At 34.4% G+C, this 15,585-nt stretch overlaps 1 protein-coding gene across 1 annotated transcript in view; it reads left to right on the plus strand.

The window, feature by feature from the left end:
• The first annotated feature begins 240 nt into the window (after positions 1-240).
• The window catches only part of ANO2 (anoctamin 2), an 850,080-nt gene continuing 834,735 nt past the window's right edge, over positions 241-15,585 (plus strand). The window contains exon 1 of the mRNA XM_053718733.1: positions 241-574. Coding sequence (XP_053574708.1) covers positions 412-574 — 163 coding nt within the window. The 5' untranslated portion in view covers positions 241-411. The remainder of the gene's footprint in view (positions 575-15,585) is intronic.

Here is a 15,585-nt window from a genome sequence, read left to right on the forward strand (position 1 = left end):
TGCAGCCATATAAAAGGCTCCCACCCTCTCAATTCTCCATAGACTTTTTTTGCATAAGAGCTATAATTTTCTAAGAACATTGCAACAAAACTCAGGTGCTCACCAAACATAGTCATATTTTTGTGATCTTTCATTAGATATTTCCATCTTCCTCCATTGTGCACTTTTACAGCTGGATAAACTTTTTTTTTATGAAATGTTTGAACTACTGAAGATATTTGTTCTGTGACTTGGGCCCAGTGTATTGAAACTTGTCTATCACAATAAAGAGGTGATATGATTCCTGAGTTGTGAAGCCTTTTTCTTTAGCTTTTGTTGGTGTTTTTTTTTTCCTTTGCTGATGATTACGTTAGCAGAAGGTCTGGCTAATTAGTTCCAGTTGGTGTTTGCCTAAAGGAGATTCAATCTGGGATGGAATTAGCTGCCAGCACCATTCGCAAATTAAGACAGGTCAGAAGCAGGAGCAGATTGTATACAGTAGCAGCCCCTTCTCATCATCCTATTAGCAACATCTACACATCCACCAGCCAAATCCCTATCTGCAATATGGAATCTACCCCTGCACAACGAACCGGTGAGTTTACCTTAGTATTGATCTGTTATATGTACTTTCCCTGAGGGTATCTAGACATACAACCTGTTCTTTAGTTCAATGCATGATCATATTAAGCTCTTTATCTTTTAAAACTGTGCAGCAGGTGGATTGCAGATAAATAATATTCTTTATGTGTGTGATTAATTAATCTTCTCTATTTTTTGTCTATTTAATTCAGGCACTTTTAATGTTTTATTGTAACAAATGATTACTTTGACAGATACTGCAATGAATCAGGGGTACTTAGTATATCTAGTGCCAAGGTCAGGGATTGTCTTTTAAACACAATATAATCTCTACTTTGCTCTAGATAATATGCCATATTCATAATTATTCATATAATATATTATTTCCATTTATTATGGGTATGTTTGATAGGAATATAGACGGTTTTTTTTTTTAGAATGTATTGCAATTAAGCTTAATATTAAGTTGTGTTAAAATACTGTTTTATGTGACTGTTATAATATGAAGAAGTTACTAATGCTTATTTACAATTAGCTGTATAGGTTTAAAATGGGATGCTTTTAAACACACTGCATTTTTAGTGGCAACATTGTTTCATAATTAATGTGCCTGGATATTTGTCAGCTGAGTTTACAATGGGTGAGGATAATGTTCTTGATAGTGTATACTCTACTGATGTCAGGGCTTTAGAGATAAATGCAGCACATATTCACACTTTTAATTAAATGACAATCATAATATAAAAGACAATCTTTTACAAATAATAAGATTGTTAAATCATCACTGAATAATAAAAAATACAGATTACTTGAAATTATAAAATAGTTAAAAAATTCAAAGTAAAAAAAAAATATCTATTTTTATATCACATTAACACACATTTATAATAACTTAAACTGTACACAAATTTGTACTTAGATTTTAAGGGAATACTAAGTTCTATATATGCATTATATAGAGATATTTTCCTGTCAGTAATAACCTTTTATTTATTGATATATTTGGTTATTTAATAATCGTATTAACATATTTTTGTAAAGATAAATAAATATGCACTAAACAACCTGTTGATATTAGTGGAATATAATAGTCATGTAAACAGTAAAGGAGAAACATAATTAGACAAACTATAGAGCACTCTGTCCCATTACACCTCAAATGCAGACATATACAACAAGAGTATTAATAACTACATCAGGTTTATATCTTTTGAATAGTCAAAACAAGTGAAACAGAACAGAGTGTTTTTTTAATAACGTTATTGCAAGTGAGATTCTGAAAATATGAAATAATATTTATCACTTTGTATTCCTCTGCATGATATAGTAGTTACATACTTTTTGAAAATAGCTCTTCAGAAATATAAATTAATTCCTTAAACACTGCACACTTCTCAGGAATTTTATTATGGTTTTGTTATGCAATCTCACAGCTGCCTTTACATTAATATTTTAAATATTACAGCGAATTCAAATGATTATTACTGCACATGTGTTACTCTCACATACTTTATATACATGCACACTTTGCTACAAGAGACGAGTGCAGCTTTTACAGCTTGTTTGTGAAAAAAAATATTACTAAAATATTAAGAAGACACTAATCTTGAAAAACAGAACAGATTATTATCCTGATTGTGGCTATTGTTGTTCATTGGTTTAACTAAACAACATAATTCATTGCATAAAGGTACAGCAGCTTTAATGTAATAACTGATCTTTAATAAACTAAAATGACCAAGACCATTCTTTATATAATTCCCTTTTGTATAGTTCATTGTACCTGTGACTGAGAGTAAAATCAAACAGATTTGTATTCTAGTGGTTTATTCAGGCAACATAAATTGTGATTGATTATCAAGAATGCAGTTGCTCTGTATTTAAAAGAATGAAATACATTTATACACAGTTATTTTACACTTCTGTATTCATATAGAAAGGCACATAACTTGTGTCCTCAAGACTTTGCTTGTCCACAGTGTTCACAAGTGACATCTAATAATCTTATAACGTACAAGTAGGGGCACATTATTAGCCATAATATTCATATTATTGTTATAATGTAAAAGCCTGTTATGTATGGCAATATATGTACCAGTGAAAAAAATTAAAAAAAAAACTATGAGAATCCATATACACAATACTGAATGTGAATGAAAAAAATTCAACAACTTTCAATAAAAGATTGCATTTGTTTTGGCATCCACTTGATTATAGCAAATTAAACAAAAGCACTGATAATTGAGTGTGTGTCAGTGTTTGCATGTATGTTTACATTTGTGTGTGTATGTGTGTTCGCATGTGTATGTATGCAAGTTTGTGTGTGTTTGCATTGGTGGGTGTGTGTGTGTGAATGGTGTCAGTGTGTATGTATGTTTGCATGTGTGTGTGAGTATGTTAGTATGACTGTGAGTGTGTATGTGTATTTGCATGTGTTTGTATGTGTGTTTGTGTGTGTATGTGCATGCATGTTTAAGTGTGTATGTGTGTGTGTGTGTGAATGTGTGTCAGTGTGTGTGTGTTTGCATGTATGTTTAAGTGTGTATATGTGTGTGTATGGTGTCAGTGTGTATGTATGTTTGCATGTGTGTGTATGTTAGTATGTCTTTGAGTGTTTCTGTGTGTTTGCATATGTGTATGTATGCGTATTTGTGTGTGTATATGCATGCATGTTTAATTGTGTATATGTTTGTGAATATGTGTCAGTGTGTCAGTGTGTTTGCATATGTGTCTATGTATGTTTAATTTGAATGTGTGTCAGTGTGTATGTGTATGTGTGTGTGTATTTGCCTGTTTGTGTGTGTGTATATATATATATATATATATATATATCTGCTTTTTATGCAATGTGTTTTAAATAAAACATATTATCCTTTACAAAGTAAATTCTTGATCAGTATAATTTATGTGAATATTGATTATTTGCAGTGGGTTTAATAAAACATTTCTTTAAAAAAAAAGTCACTCAGAAAGCTATATGCTGTAATACATTTCATATACAAGTTCACTGTTGCAAAGATAGCCACTTAGAGAAGACACAGTGCAAAATTCTGTAAGAGGTCAATCCAGATTCTTTGGGCAAATTTGCCTCATTTTGCAGGAATTCTTTTTTATGCAGGTGACTCATTATATACTGAAGAGATGAGTAAGGTTCAGTTATTCAAATTCATAGACAAAGATACAAACTGGTGAAGATGTTGAGGAAGGTGAAGCTTGAGAGGTTTCCTAGTATATTTTGCCCAACTTGAAACAATAACTTATGCCCAATTTCATAAAAGAAACCCCCCAAAGAAATCCAATACTCAAATCACTTAATGCAACAGTTTATATTAATTGAACATTTTGGATATAGATACTTAAAACACTCTCTGGGCTGTGTGAATGCCACATGGTATCTATTGAATGTGATTTGACTGTGGGATATTCCTTGATCGTACATGATGACATGTTAAGTGGAAACTAGTTAGTTTACAGAGTGAAGGAGCTGTTAAAGGGGCATTTAAGCCATTTATTTATTCTTTTTACTTTATGCTTCAGAAATTTATTACTGGAGTGCAAAAGATCTGCAAACAAAATTCATGTTTTAAAAGCAAACTGTCAATTTGCAAGAAAAACTAATAAACCAGGGACACACCCCTTGATAACCTTAATAAACTTTTTGGTGCATTACGTCATATCCTTTAACGTGGCCAATAAATGAGCTCCTGCACATATCAACCAGTCATTGTGCAGCATGCAGTAGGGTCACAAAACACTTCTGTGAGAGAAGTGGAAAACCTACAATATTAGGTGCATAATGAAACAGTTTATGGAGAATTACATTTTGAGTTTTCTGTTCCTTTTAATCAGTTTGTACATTTTTCATTGTCTTTAATGTCAAATGCAACTTTGAATTATGTTCCATGATCCTGGTGGACTTTTAATAAATATTAACAGGCAAATAAATGTTTTTTTTTTTTGTTTTGCTTTGTTTTTTTTGTTTTTGTTTTTTTAATCTGGATGAAATTTACTGAGACCCAATGAAACCACACTATCAGCAGTTCTAAACAGGGTTAATCTATAAGTGATATAAAAAGAAGAAACCAGAGCTTCTATAAAGCAATATTATTATTATTATTATTATTATTATTATTATTATTGTTATTATTATTATTATTATTATTATTATTTTGAATCAAATACCCATCTTTACAATGTATTTAACTAATTTAAAAAGGGTTACATATGTAATCAAAGATGCAATTTTGGATCACCCCTATTATATTCTAGATGATGATATGGCCAGTGATTGGACCATACACACGTTTGCCTTCTTCTCATTTGCCATTTCCTCTCATTTACCAGATCTATCCTCATTTGGCATAGCAGCTCAGTTGTGTTTATCTATTTAACACACTAAAATAAATAAATACATGTTTAAAATAAAGGAATTTGTTTTAAAGTAAAACCAAACATTTAATTTTTACATTCAAATGTTCCTTAAATTATTTTTAGTTAAGATTTATAAAAAATGAGGTGAGAATTCTGTTAAAATGACAGTTGTTTCAGAACTGAGTCATTAAAAAATGTCATCCTATCAGACGTTTTTTTTGTGAAGTCCCTTTGTCAAACGTACTTGCCTTTCTCAGAATAAGTCAACTTTAGTCCAAGTTCAAACTGAAGAGTTTTCAAAAGTTATTTGGCCAGTCAGCGTTCACTGATTAGACCCCATGCATTTGTTTTTGTGGGAAACTCCAGTCATTTCAGAGGAGTTTGTAGCTATAGAAGATACATTTTACATACTGAACGCTTATCTTTTTACTATAGTTTGAACTCAAGCCAGAGAAAAAAGCATAACATTTTACCTTTCATTAAGCAAGATAGATATTCTCACACATTTTAATCTCTCCCTCAGCACTGGTATAGTTTTATAATCCCTTGAACATGCACTAATTACATCTATCCTCAAAAAATCTTCTCTCGATCCATCATCTCCATCCAACTACCCCCATATTTCCCTACTCTCCCTTGCCTCAAAACTTCTTGAAAGGCTCGTATATATGCGTTTATTACATTTCCTCACATTAAACTCCCTCCTTGATCCATTGCAAACTGGATTTTGCCCCCAACACTCCACAGAAACTGCAATCATCAAGGTTACTAATGACCTAATTACAGAAAAAAGGTAACTTTTCTCTGTTAATCCTTCTTGATCTGTCTGCAGCCTTTGACACGGTTGACCATACTCTCTTGCTCCAAACCCTCCAATCCTTCTGTATCTGTGACACAGCCCTCTTGTCCTCTTACCTGCCTAACTGGACCTTTAGTGTAACCTTCTCTGGCACATCCTCTGACCATTTACCACTTTCTCTTGGGGTACCGCAAGGCTCTGTCATTGCTCCCCTGCTCTTCCCAATTTATACATCATCATTAGGTTCCTTAATACAATCCCATGGGTTTCAATACCATTTGTATGCTGATGATACCCAAATCTACATCTCTGAACCTGACCTATCCCCTTCCTTACTAACTCATGTTACTAACTGTCTTTCTAATATTTCTTCCTGGATGTCCTCTCACTACCTTAAAGGGCCATTATACACTCATTTTTTCTTTGCATAAATGTTTTGTAGATGATCTATTTATAAAGCCCATAAAGTTTTTTTTTTGTTTTTTTTGTTTTTTTTTTAAATGTATAATTTTGCTTATTTTTAAAGAACATTGCTCTGATTTTCAGACTCCTAACCAAGCCCCAAAGTTTTATTTGAATACCGTCAGCTACCTTTTCCAGCTTGCTCCTGTTTGTGTAAAGGGTCTTTTCATATGTAAAAGAAGGGGGAGGGGGGAGTGTCTTATTTCCCACTTGCAGTGGGCTTTCCTACTACCTTTTCAACAGAGCTAAACTGAAAGCTTCTAAGTATGTTTTTAAACCATTTTATACTGGATTTTTATATCAGTATCTGTGCATCTTATTCTTTATAGTAGTGTCTATTACATGCAGTTATATGAAAATGAGTGTATACTGTCCCTTTAAGTTAAATCTCTCCAAAACTGAGCTACTTATTTTCCCCTCTTCTTCCAAAATACCTACCCCCCAACTTTCTCTAACTGTTGATAATAATGTAATTACCCCAACCCTGCATGCCCGATGTCTTGGGATAACACTTGACCCAGATCTCTCTTCCACTCCACATCCAGTATTTGGCCAATTCTTGCTGCCCCCACGTTAAAAACATCTCCAAAATTCACCACTTTCTCTGCCAGGTTAATCTTCCTTACACGTTGCTCCTCATCTGCTGTACCTCTCTGCCAGTCCCTTCACTGGCTTCCTCTAAGCTCCAGAATAAAACACAAAATATTTACTTAAACTTTTAATTTAATAACACTTCAATTTAATAACACTTCTCCTCCCTATATCTCCTACCTCATCTCCAGATACTCTCCCTCCTTTCCCGTTCGCTCTGCTCTTGACCTCTTCCTCTCCTCCTCTCTTGTTACCTCCAAACATCCCTGTCTACAAGACTTCTCCAGACTGGCTCCTATTATGTGGAACTCTCTGCCTCACTCCACAAGACTCTCCTCTAGTTTTCAAACATTTTAAGCTCTCCTGAAAGGCTCTACTGTTTAGAGATGCATATTATATACACTAATATTTTCTTATTTTAGTTCCTCTCCTCCTTAGTTATCCTCTTGAACTCAGCATGTAGGCCTACGAGCCAAGCTGCTTTGTAGATCACTTTCATGAGACCTGATTTACAACAGTGAAAATCTTGGCAGAGCCCTGTATCCCATAATTGTTACCTTAAATATTAAACCCATGTTTTTAGCACTGCAGATCTGTTGGTGCTCTACAAATAACTGATAATAATAATTACTTAATCTATCAGCCACATATTAAGTTGATATCCAATTTCTTCCACTGACTTTTAGGGTTATTACCTCTCTTTTTACCTCATAAATACACTTTCTTTCCTACCTAGAAAAAATCAACATACACACTTTTTTTGGACTCTTTGATGATCCTTGGAGGCAAGGCTATATTTACATCTGTATAGATCCTAAGAAAAAGTTTCTCACTAGTGCATGTATAAAATATAGTAAACTTTCAGGGCCCAAAGCCTAAATATTTTCCATTAAATTATAAATGATTCATAATACAGAAGGGTTTAGAGTAGCAAAACTTCTTCTTTTCTACATTAGGAAACCATATTGGAGACACAAATTCTATTGCTGAAGCTAAATAATAAACTATGCTTGACATTTCAAGAAGTGGGAAAGTAAAATAAAGAGAACCTTTTTTTGTACTGCTCAGTATTTCAACACCATTATTTTTTGTGTAATTTTGAGATTAGCACAGAGATGATATTTATCAGTATAGTAAAACTATCTGTGGTAGACATATATTTACTTTATAGCAAATTTTCATTTACTGCCTTTGAGGCTGCATACATCATAGGAAGGTGCACATTACATTGCTGTCTATATCCATTAGCTTGAGATAGAAGCATAGGTGCCTGCAGGGTTTAAGAGGAGGCAAATGCCCCCCTCTCCCATTACATTTTGCTCCTTATAATTGAGCAAAAGTATTAAAGGGATATGAAACCCAAACAGTTTCTTTTGTGATTCAGACAGAGGATACAAAGTTTCCATTTACTTCTATTATCAAATTTGCTTCATACCCATGGTATTCGCTGTTGAAAAGCATATCTAAATAGGCTCAGTAGCTGCTGATTGGTGGCTGCACATAGATGCCTCATGTGATTGGCTCACCCATATGCATTGCCATTTTTTCAACAAAAGATATTTGAAGAATTAAGCAAATTAAATAATAGAAGTAAATTGGAATGTTGTTTAAAATGATATTCTCTATCTGAATCATGAAAGAAAAAATATGGGTTTCATAGTTACTACAATATCAATATGCTCAATTAATTTTTTTTATATATTAACAAAATTTAAAAGGGTGCTAATTGTATGTCTTTGTGTAAAACAGAACTTATTATTTGACTGAGTGTGAAAGTAGAGTAGGGTTTTTAGTTGAGCAAGATCGTTGCTTGGAGCCTCATTTGGGTGTCAAGTTTATCACAAATTAAATTACAAAACACATATATGCCAGAAAGTTACAAATAAGATTACTTATATTTATATGAAAGATATAGAACAGTTTGCATTTTGAATGAACCATAACACAGAAATTCAACTAATTTAAGGTTTGACAAATCTCCCTCTATAATTATTAACTATACTCATACAGTACTCATTTTAAAAGTATAACCAACTCTGCCCACATTCTGTATGTGTCATCTGACTTGTCTGGCATCTGATTGGTTCACTGTAGTTTCTTCTTAGGGGCTTGTATGCATTCTGGAATGTTCTTCTTATTGTATTATTTTTAATTAAAAAAAATTATAAATACTATATATATATATATATATATATATATATATATATATATATATATATATATATATATATATATATATATATATATATATATATATATATATACAGTGGATATAAAAAGTCTACACACTCCTGTTAAAATGTCAGGTTTCTGTGATGTAAAAAAATGAGACAAAGATAAATCATTTCAGAACTTTTTCCAACTTTAATGTGACCTATAAACTAAAATAATGTGGTTGCATAACTGGGGATGTAGCTGTGTTCAGAATTAAGCAATCACATTCAAAATCATGTTAAATAGGAGTCAGCATACACCTGCCATTAGATAGAGCATGCAATTTTAAACAACATTCCAATTTACTTTTATCATCAAATTTGCTTTGTTCCCTTGGTGGTATTTTTGAAAAGGTAAACCTAGGTTAGCTCAAACTGATTTCTAAACCGTTGAAAACCGCCCGTTAGCTTAGAGCATTTTTAAAAGTTTTCCACAGTTAGACAGTACTAGTTTATGTGTGTTATATAGAAAACATTGGGCGTGATCCGATATACGGCGTAGTTTTCGGCGCAAGCGAGGGAACCCATGCCGCCCATAGTTTCACCTCGCACATTGGGGTATCCAATATACCCTGCCGGCAATTGCTAAAGTGCCGTAAGTCGGACAAACTAGTGATGTCCAGAAATAAGCGTAAGTACAAATTTCTGGAGTCGCCAGTGACTTACGGCACTTTAGAAACTGCCTGCGCCTAAAAAAACGAACTAAACTTTTAAATCTCCCATAACTGTCTAACACGCCTCCCAAAAATAGCCCGACACGTATACCCCTCTATCCGCTATCCCCCCTCTCACTCCTAACAATAAATGTATTAACCCCTAGACCGACAACCCCCCACAACGCAATACGCCTATCCTAGTATTAACCCCTAAACCACCACTCCCGGACCCCGCTGCCACCTATATTAAATGTATAACCCCCTAATCTGACCCCCGTACACCGCCGCCACCTATATTAAATATATTAACCCCTAATCTGACCCCCCTACACTGCCTCCACCTATATTAAATATATTACCCCCTAATCTCACCCCCCTACACCGCCGCCACCTATATTATATATATTACCCCCTAATCGGAACCCCCTACACCGCCGCCACCTATATTAAATATATTACCCCCTAATCTGACCCCCCTACACCGCCGCCACCTATATTAAATATATTAACCCCTAATCTGACCCCCCTATACCGCCGCCACCTATATTAAATGTATTACCCCCTAAACATAAGTCTAACCCTAACACCCCCTAACTTAATTATTATTTAAATAAATTTAAATAATATTAATATTATTAACTAAATTATTACTATTTAAAACTAAATATTTACCTATAAAATAAACCCTAAGATAGCTACAATATAATTAATAATTACATTGTAGCTATTTTAGGGTTTATATTTATTTTACAGGTAACTTTGTATTTATTTTAACTAGGTACAATAGCTATTAAATAGTTAATAACTATTTAATAGCTACCTAGTTAAAATAATTACAAAATTATCTGTAAAATAAATCCTAACCTAAGTTACAAATACACCTAACACTACACTATCAATAAATTAATTCAATAAACTACAATTATTTAACTAAAATACAATTAAATAAACTAAACTATATTACAAAAAACAAAAAACACTAAATTACAAAAAATAAAAAAATATTACAAGAAGTTTAATCTAATTACACCTAATCTAAGCCCCCTAATAAAATAAAAAGCCCCCCCCAAATAATAAAAATTTCCCTACCCTAAACTAAATTACAAAAGTAATCAGCTCTATTACCAGCCCTTAAAAGGGCCTTTTGCAGGGTATTGCCCCAAAGTAATCAGCTCTTTTACCTGTAAAAAAAGAACAATCCCCCCCACTACAACCCACCACCCACACACCCCTACTCTAAAACCCACCCGATCCCCCCTTAAAAAAACCTAAGTCTAACCCCCAAGTGGTCCTTACCTGTCCTGAAGACCGGCGGAGAAGGTCCTATTCCAGACGGTGAAGTCTTCTTCCAAGCGGTGACCTCTTCTTCTTCCAGGAACCAGCCGGTGTGGAGCAGAGGAGTTGAAGACCGATGACCATGGAGCTGAAGACCATTGACTCTGGAACTGAAGACCGGCAACTCTGGAACTGAAGATCGGCGACTGGAACTGAAGACCGCGGAGTCATGGAGCCTGGAGGATCCTCTTCATACGATCTCCACCGTACACTGAATAGGAATACAAGGTACGCGATTAAAAATGGCGTCCCTTGAACTCCTATTGGCTGATTTGAGCCTTCCAATTCAAATCAGCCAATCGGATGAGAGCTACTGTAATTCTATTGGCTGATTTGGATAGCCAATAGAAAAAGAGCTACTGACATTCTATTTGAATTTGAAGGCTCAAATCAGCCATTAGAAATTCAAGGGACGCCATTTTTAATCGTGTACCTTGAATTCCTATCCAGTGTACGGCGGAGATCGTATGAAGAGGATCCTTCAGGCTCCATGGCTCCGCGGTCTTCAGTTCCAGACGCCTATCTTCAGTTCCAGCATCGTCGGTCTTCAGTTCCAGAGTCAACGTCTTCATCTCCGCGGTCATCGGTCTTCAACTCCTCCGCTCCACACCGGCTGGTTCCTGGAAGAAGAAGAGGTTGCCGCTTGGAAGAAGACTTCACTGCCTGGAACAGGACCTTCTCCGCTGGTCTTCAGGACAGGTAAGGACAGCTTGGGGGTTAGACTTAGGTTTTTTTAAGGGGGGATCGGGTGGGTTTTAGAGTAGGGGTGTGTGGGTGGTGGGTTGTAGTGGGGGGATTGTTCTTTTTTTTACAGATAAAAGAGCTGATTACTTTGGGACAATGCCCCGCAAAAGGCCCTTTTAAGGGCTGGTAATAGAGCTGATTATTTTTGTAATTTAGTTTAGGGTAGGGAAATTGTATTATTTTGGGGGGCTTTTTTATTTTATTAGGGGGCTTAGATTAGGTGTAATTGGATTAAACTTCTTGTAATATTTTTTTATTTTTTGTAATTTAGTGTTTTTTTTTGTAATATAGTTTAGTTTATTTAATTGTATTTTAGTTTAGATAATTGTAGTTTATTTAATTAATTTATTGATAGTGTAGTGTTAGGTGTATTTGTAACTTAGGTTAGGATTTATTTTACAGGTAATTTTGTAATTATTTTAACTAGGTAGCTATTAAATAGTTATTAACTATTTAATAGCTATTGTACCTAGTTAAAATAAATACAAAGTTACCTGTAAAATAAATATAAACCCTAAAATAGCTACAATGTAATTATTAATTATATTGTAGCTATCTTAGGGTTTATTTTATAGATAAGTATTTAGTTTTAAATAGGAATAATTTAGTTAATAATATTAATATTATTTACATTTATTTAAATAATAATTAAGTTATGGGGTGTTAGGGTTAGACTTAGATTTAGGGGGTAATATATTAAATATAGGTGGCGGCGGTGTAGGGGGGTCAGATTAGGGGTTAATATATTTAATATAGGTGGCGGCAGTGTAGGGGGGTCAGATTAGGGGGTAATATATTTAATATAGGTGGCGGCAGGGTCCGGGAACGACGGTTTAGGGGTTAAACACTTTATTAGGCATTGCGGTGGGGGATTGCGGTTGACAGGTAGATTGCGCATGCGTTAGTAGTTAGGTTTTATTTTGCAGACATTTTAGGGAGTTACGGTGCTCCAATACTCAGCTGCATATCGGATCGGGCCATTGTGCTCACTCCCATGGAGTTATTTAGGAGTCTGCACTGATTGGCTAAACTGCATGTCTGTCAAAAGCACTGAAATAAGGGGGCAGTCTACAGAGGCTTAGATACAAGGTAATCACAGAGGTAAAACATTTATTAATATAGCTGTGTTGGTTATGCAAAACTGGGGAATGGGTAATAAAGGCAGTATCTATCTTTTTAAACAATAATAATTATGGAGTAGACTTTAAACAAAGGTAGTACACATAGAACAAGTCAGCACACTGAGCATGCAGTGTAATGACTATATATCTTAACCTAGTGCATCTTCATCTTACAATAAACTTGCTATTTCAAAATGTCGTACTGGATTTTATGTCAAACATATATGTGTCTATTAAAAGTTAGCCATTTTATGTTTCCATAGAAAGGTAAATTAGGGTAAGTGCTGTCAATGGACTCTTTGTCATAATTAACAACTGCTCATGACCAGTGAGTGACTTAGCATAGAATTAACAATAGAATCTGTGAGCTAAAGAAGTGAGATGCTATATTATTGAAGTCAGAATTTAGTACCCCCTGAACTAATTTACATAAAGGGACAGATTACTCAAAATGTTCTCCCCTTTAATTTGTTCCCAATGATCCACTTTATCTGCTGGAGTGTATTACATTGTTTATAAGTATTTCCATTACCCTTATATTGGCATTTGAAATAGTTTATTTAGCCTGTAGTATCCCCACCCATCCTGAAAGTTTTTGGCCTCGAGGCCAAGCTGTGTTAACACAGCCAGTAGAAGAAATTACACTCCCAGTAGGTTATAGAAGAGATAAGGTAATTTTTTTTTAATTTTCAATTGTTCTCTTCAAGTATTGGTGATTGGCTTATGGACAGATATAAGATAAAGAAGCAGGTATATGTACACAATGTGATAAAGTAATGAGATCTGATTATACCTACAAGCTCAACCCATCTTATTAGGTTGTGGCTTCAAAACACAAAATCAGCTAATTCACAAACACAAATCTCAGATATTTTATACTTATGCAGCTGGTAAAAAAAGTAATTGGAAACACATTAAGGGAAAAACAATTTTATAGTATACTGTCCCTTTAACTAATGAAAATGAAACAGCATTGCAATAAACATTTATTACTTATTTTACTATAAAATATATTGTTTTAAATTTGTGTTTGTTAAAACAGTTTTCCCTCTAAGGCCACATTTTGTAAGTGGCCCATTAGTGAAACTGTTAAAGGGACAGTCTACACCAAAATTGTTATTGTTTAAAAAGATAGATTACAACTTTATTTGCCATTGCCCAGCTTTACACAACCAACATTGTTATATTACTGTAATATACTTTATAACATTTAAACCTCTAAATGTCTGCCTGTTTCTAAGCCACTACAGACAGCCTCTTATCACATGTTTTTTATAAGCTTTTCACAACAAGAGACTTATAATTCATGTGGGCCATAGATAACATTGTGCTCTCTCCTATGAAGTTGTGCAGGACACAGCACTAATTGGCTAAAATGCAAGTCAATAGATAATAAATACATAGCCATGTGAAAGAGGGTCAGTCTGCAGAGGCTTAGATACAAGGTAATGACGGAAGTAAAAAGAATATTAATATAACCGTGTTGGTTATGCAAAACTGGGGAATGGGTCTTAAAGGGATGATCTTTTTAAACAATAACAATTTTGGAGTAGACTGTCCCTCTAATTAGGGAACAGCACCCTGCAGTTAGCAAACGCTACACAATGCAGACCACAAGGTATGATTCCTTTATTAACTGATTCACTGCTGGGCAGCTCACATTAGGTGGCCTTAGAGGGAACACTGGTCACGTACTATGTAACCATAGTATGCTGTAAAATAATACATGCTACATATTGATTGCTTGGAGCAGTGCATTTTCCACCAGCAATAAGTGGCTAAAATCAATGAACTCATACCCACCAAGGTTTTCAAATAGTTTGTCAGCACAATGAGCAGAATTTTGTAAATCATTAATAAAACAGCATTTTTACATGTTTTTAAAACATTAATTGTGTATGCAAATCTGTAGCAAATAAGTAACTGCTGACATACACTATGCATTTTAACCCCTTAACGAGTACGTCACTGGTCTTTCAATGGGGATTGCTTTTTTAATGGAGTGGCGAGACCACACTATTACAGGAGGCCTGCTGGAGGGAGGTTGTAGTAGCGAGGTTGGGCCAAAAAGCCCATAAGGACCAGAAACTTACAGGGTACGTTGTGGTCATTAAGGGGTTAAAAACTCTTTAATGTCCATTTAAAGAGACATTCTAGCAAACTAATTACATGATTGAACATATTAGAGTGTGCAATTTTAGTATTTGCTTGTAATGCTGTAAGTTAAAGGGACATAATACTCATATGCTAAATCACTTGAAACTGATGCAGTATAACTGTAAAAAAGCTGACAGGAAAATATCACCTGAGCATCTCTATGTAAAAAAGGAAGATATTTTACCTCACAATATCCTCAGCTTAGCAGAGTAAGTTCTGTGTCCAACTGCAGGTAAAAAAAATAAAAAATTAAGAAATGAACAGCAGCCAATCAGCATCAGTAGTGCTGAGGTCATGAACTCTTTTACTGTGATCTCATGAGATTTCACTTAAAGGGACACTGTATCCAAATTTTTCCTTTTGTGATTTAGATAGAGCATGCAATTTTAAGCAACTTTCTAGGTTACTCCTACTATCAAATTTTCTTCATTCTCTTGGTATCTTCATTTGAAAAGCAAGAATGTAAGTTTAGATGCCAGCCCATTTTTGGTGAACAACCTGGGTTGTCCTTGCTGATTGGACAGCACCAATAAACATGTGCTCTCCAGGGTTCTGAAACAACAATTAGCTGGCTC

This window comes from Bombina bombina, chromosome 6, assembly GCF_027579735.1.
Source record: "Bombina bombina isolate aBomBom1 chromosome 6, aBomBom1.pri, whole genome shotgun sequence".
NCBI classification, from domain to species: domain Eukaryota; kingdom Metazoa; phylum Chordata; class Amphibia; order Anura; family Bombinatoridae; genus Bombina; species Bombina bombina.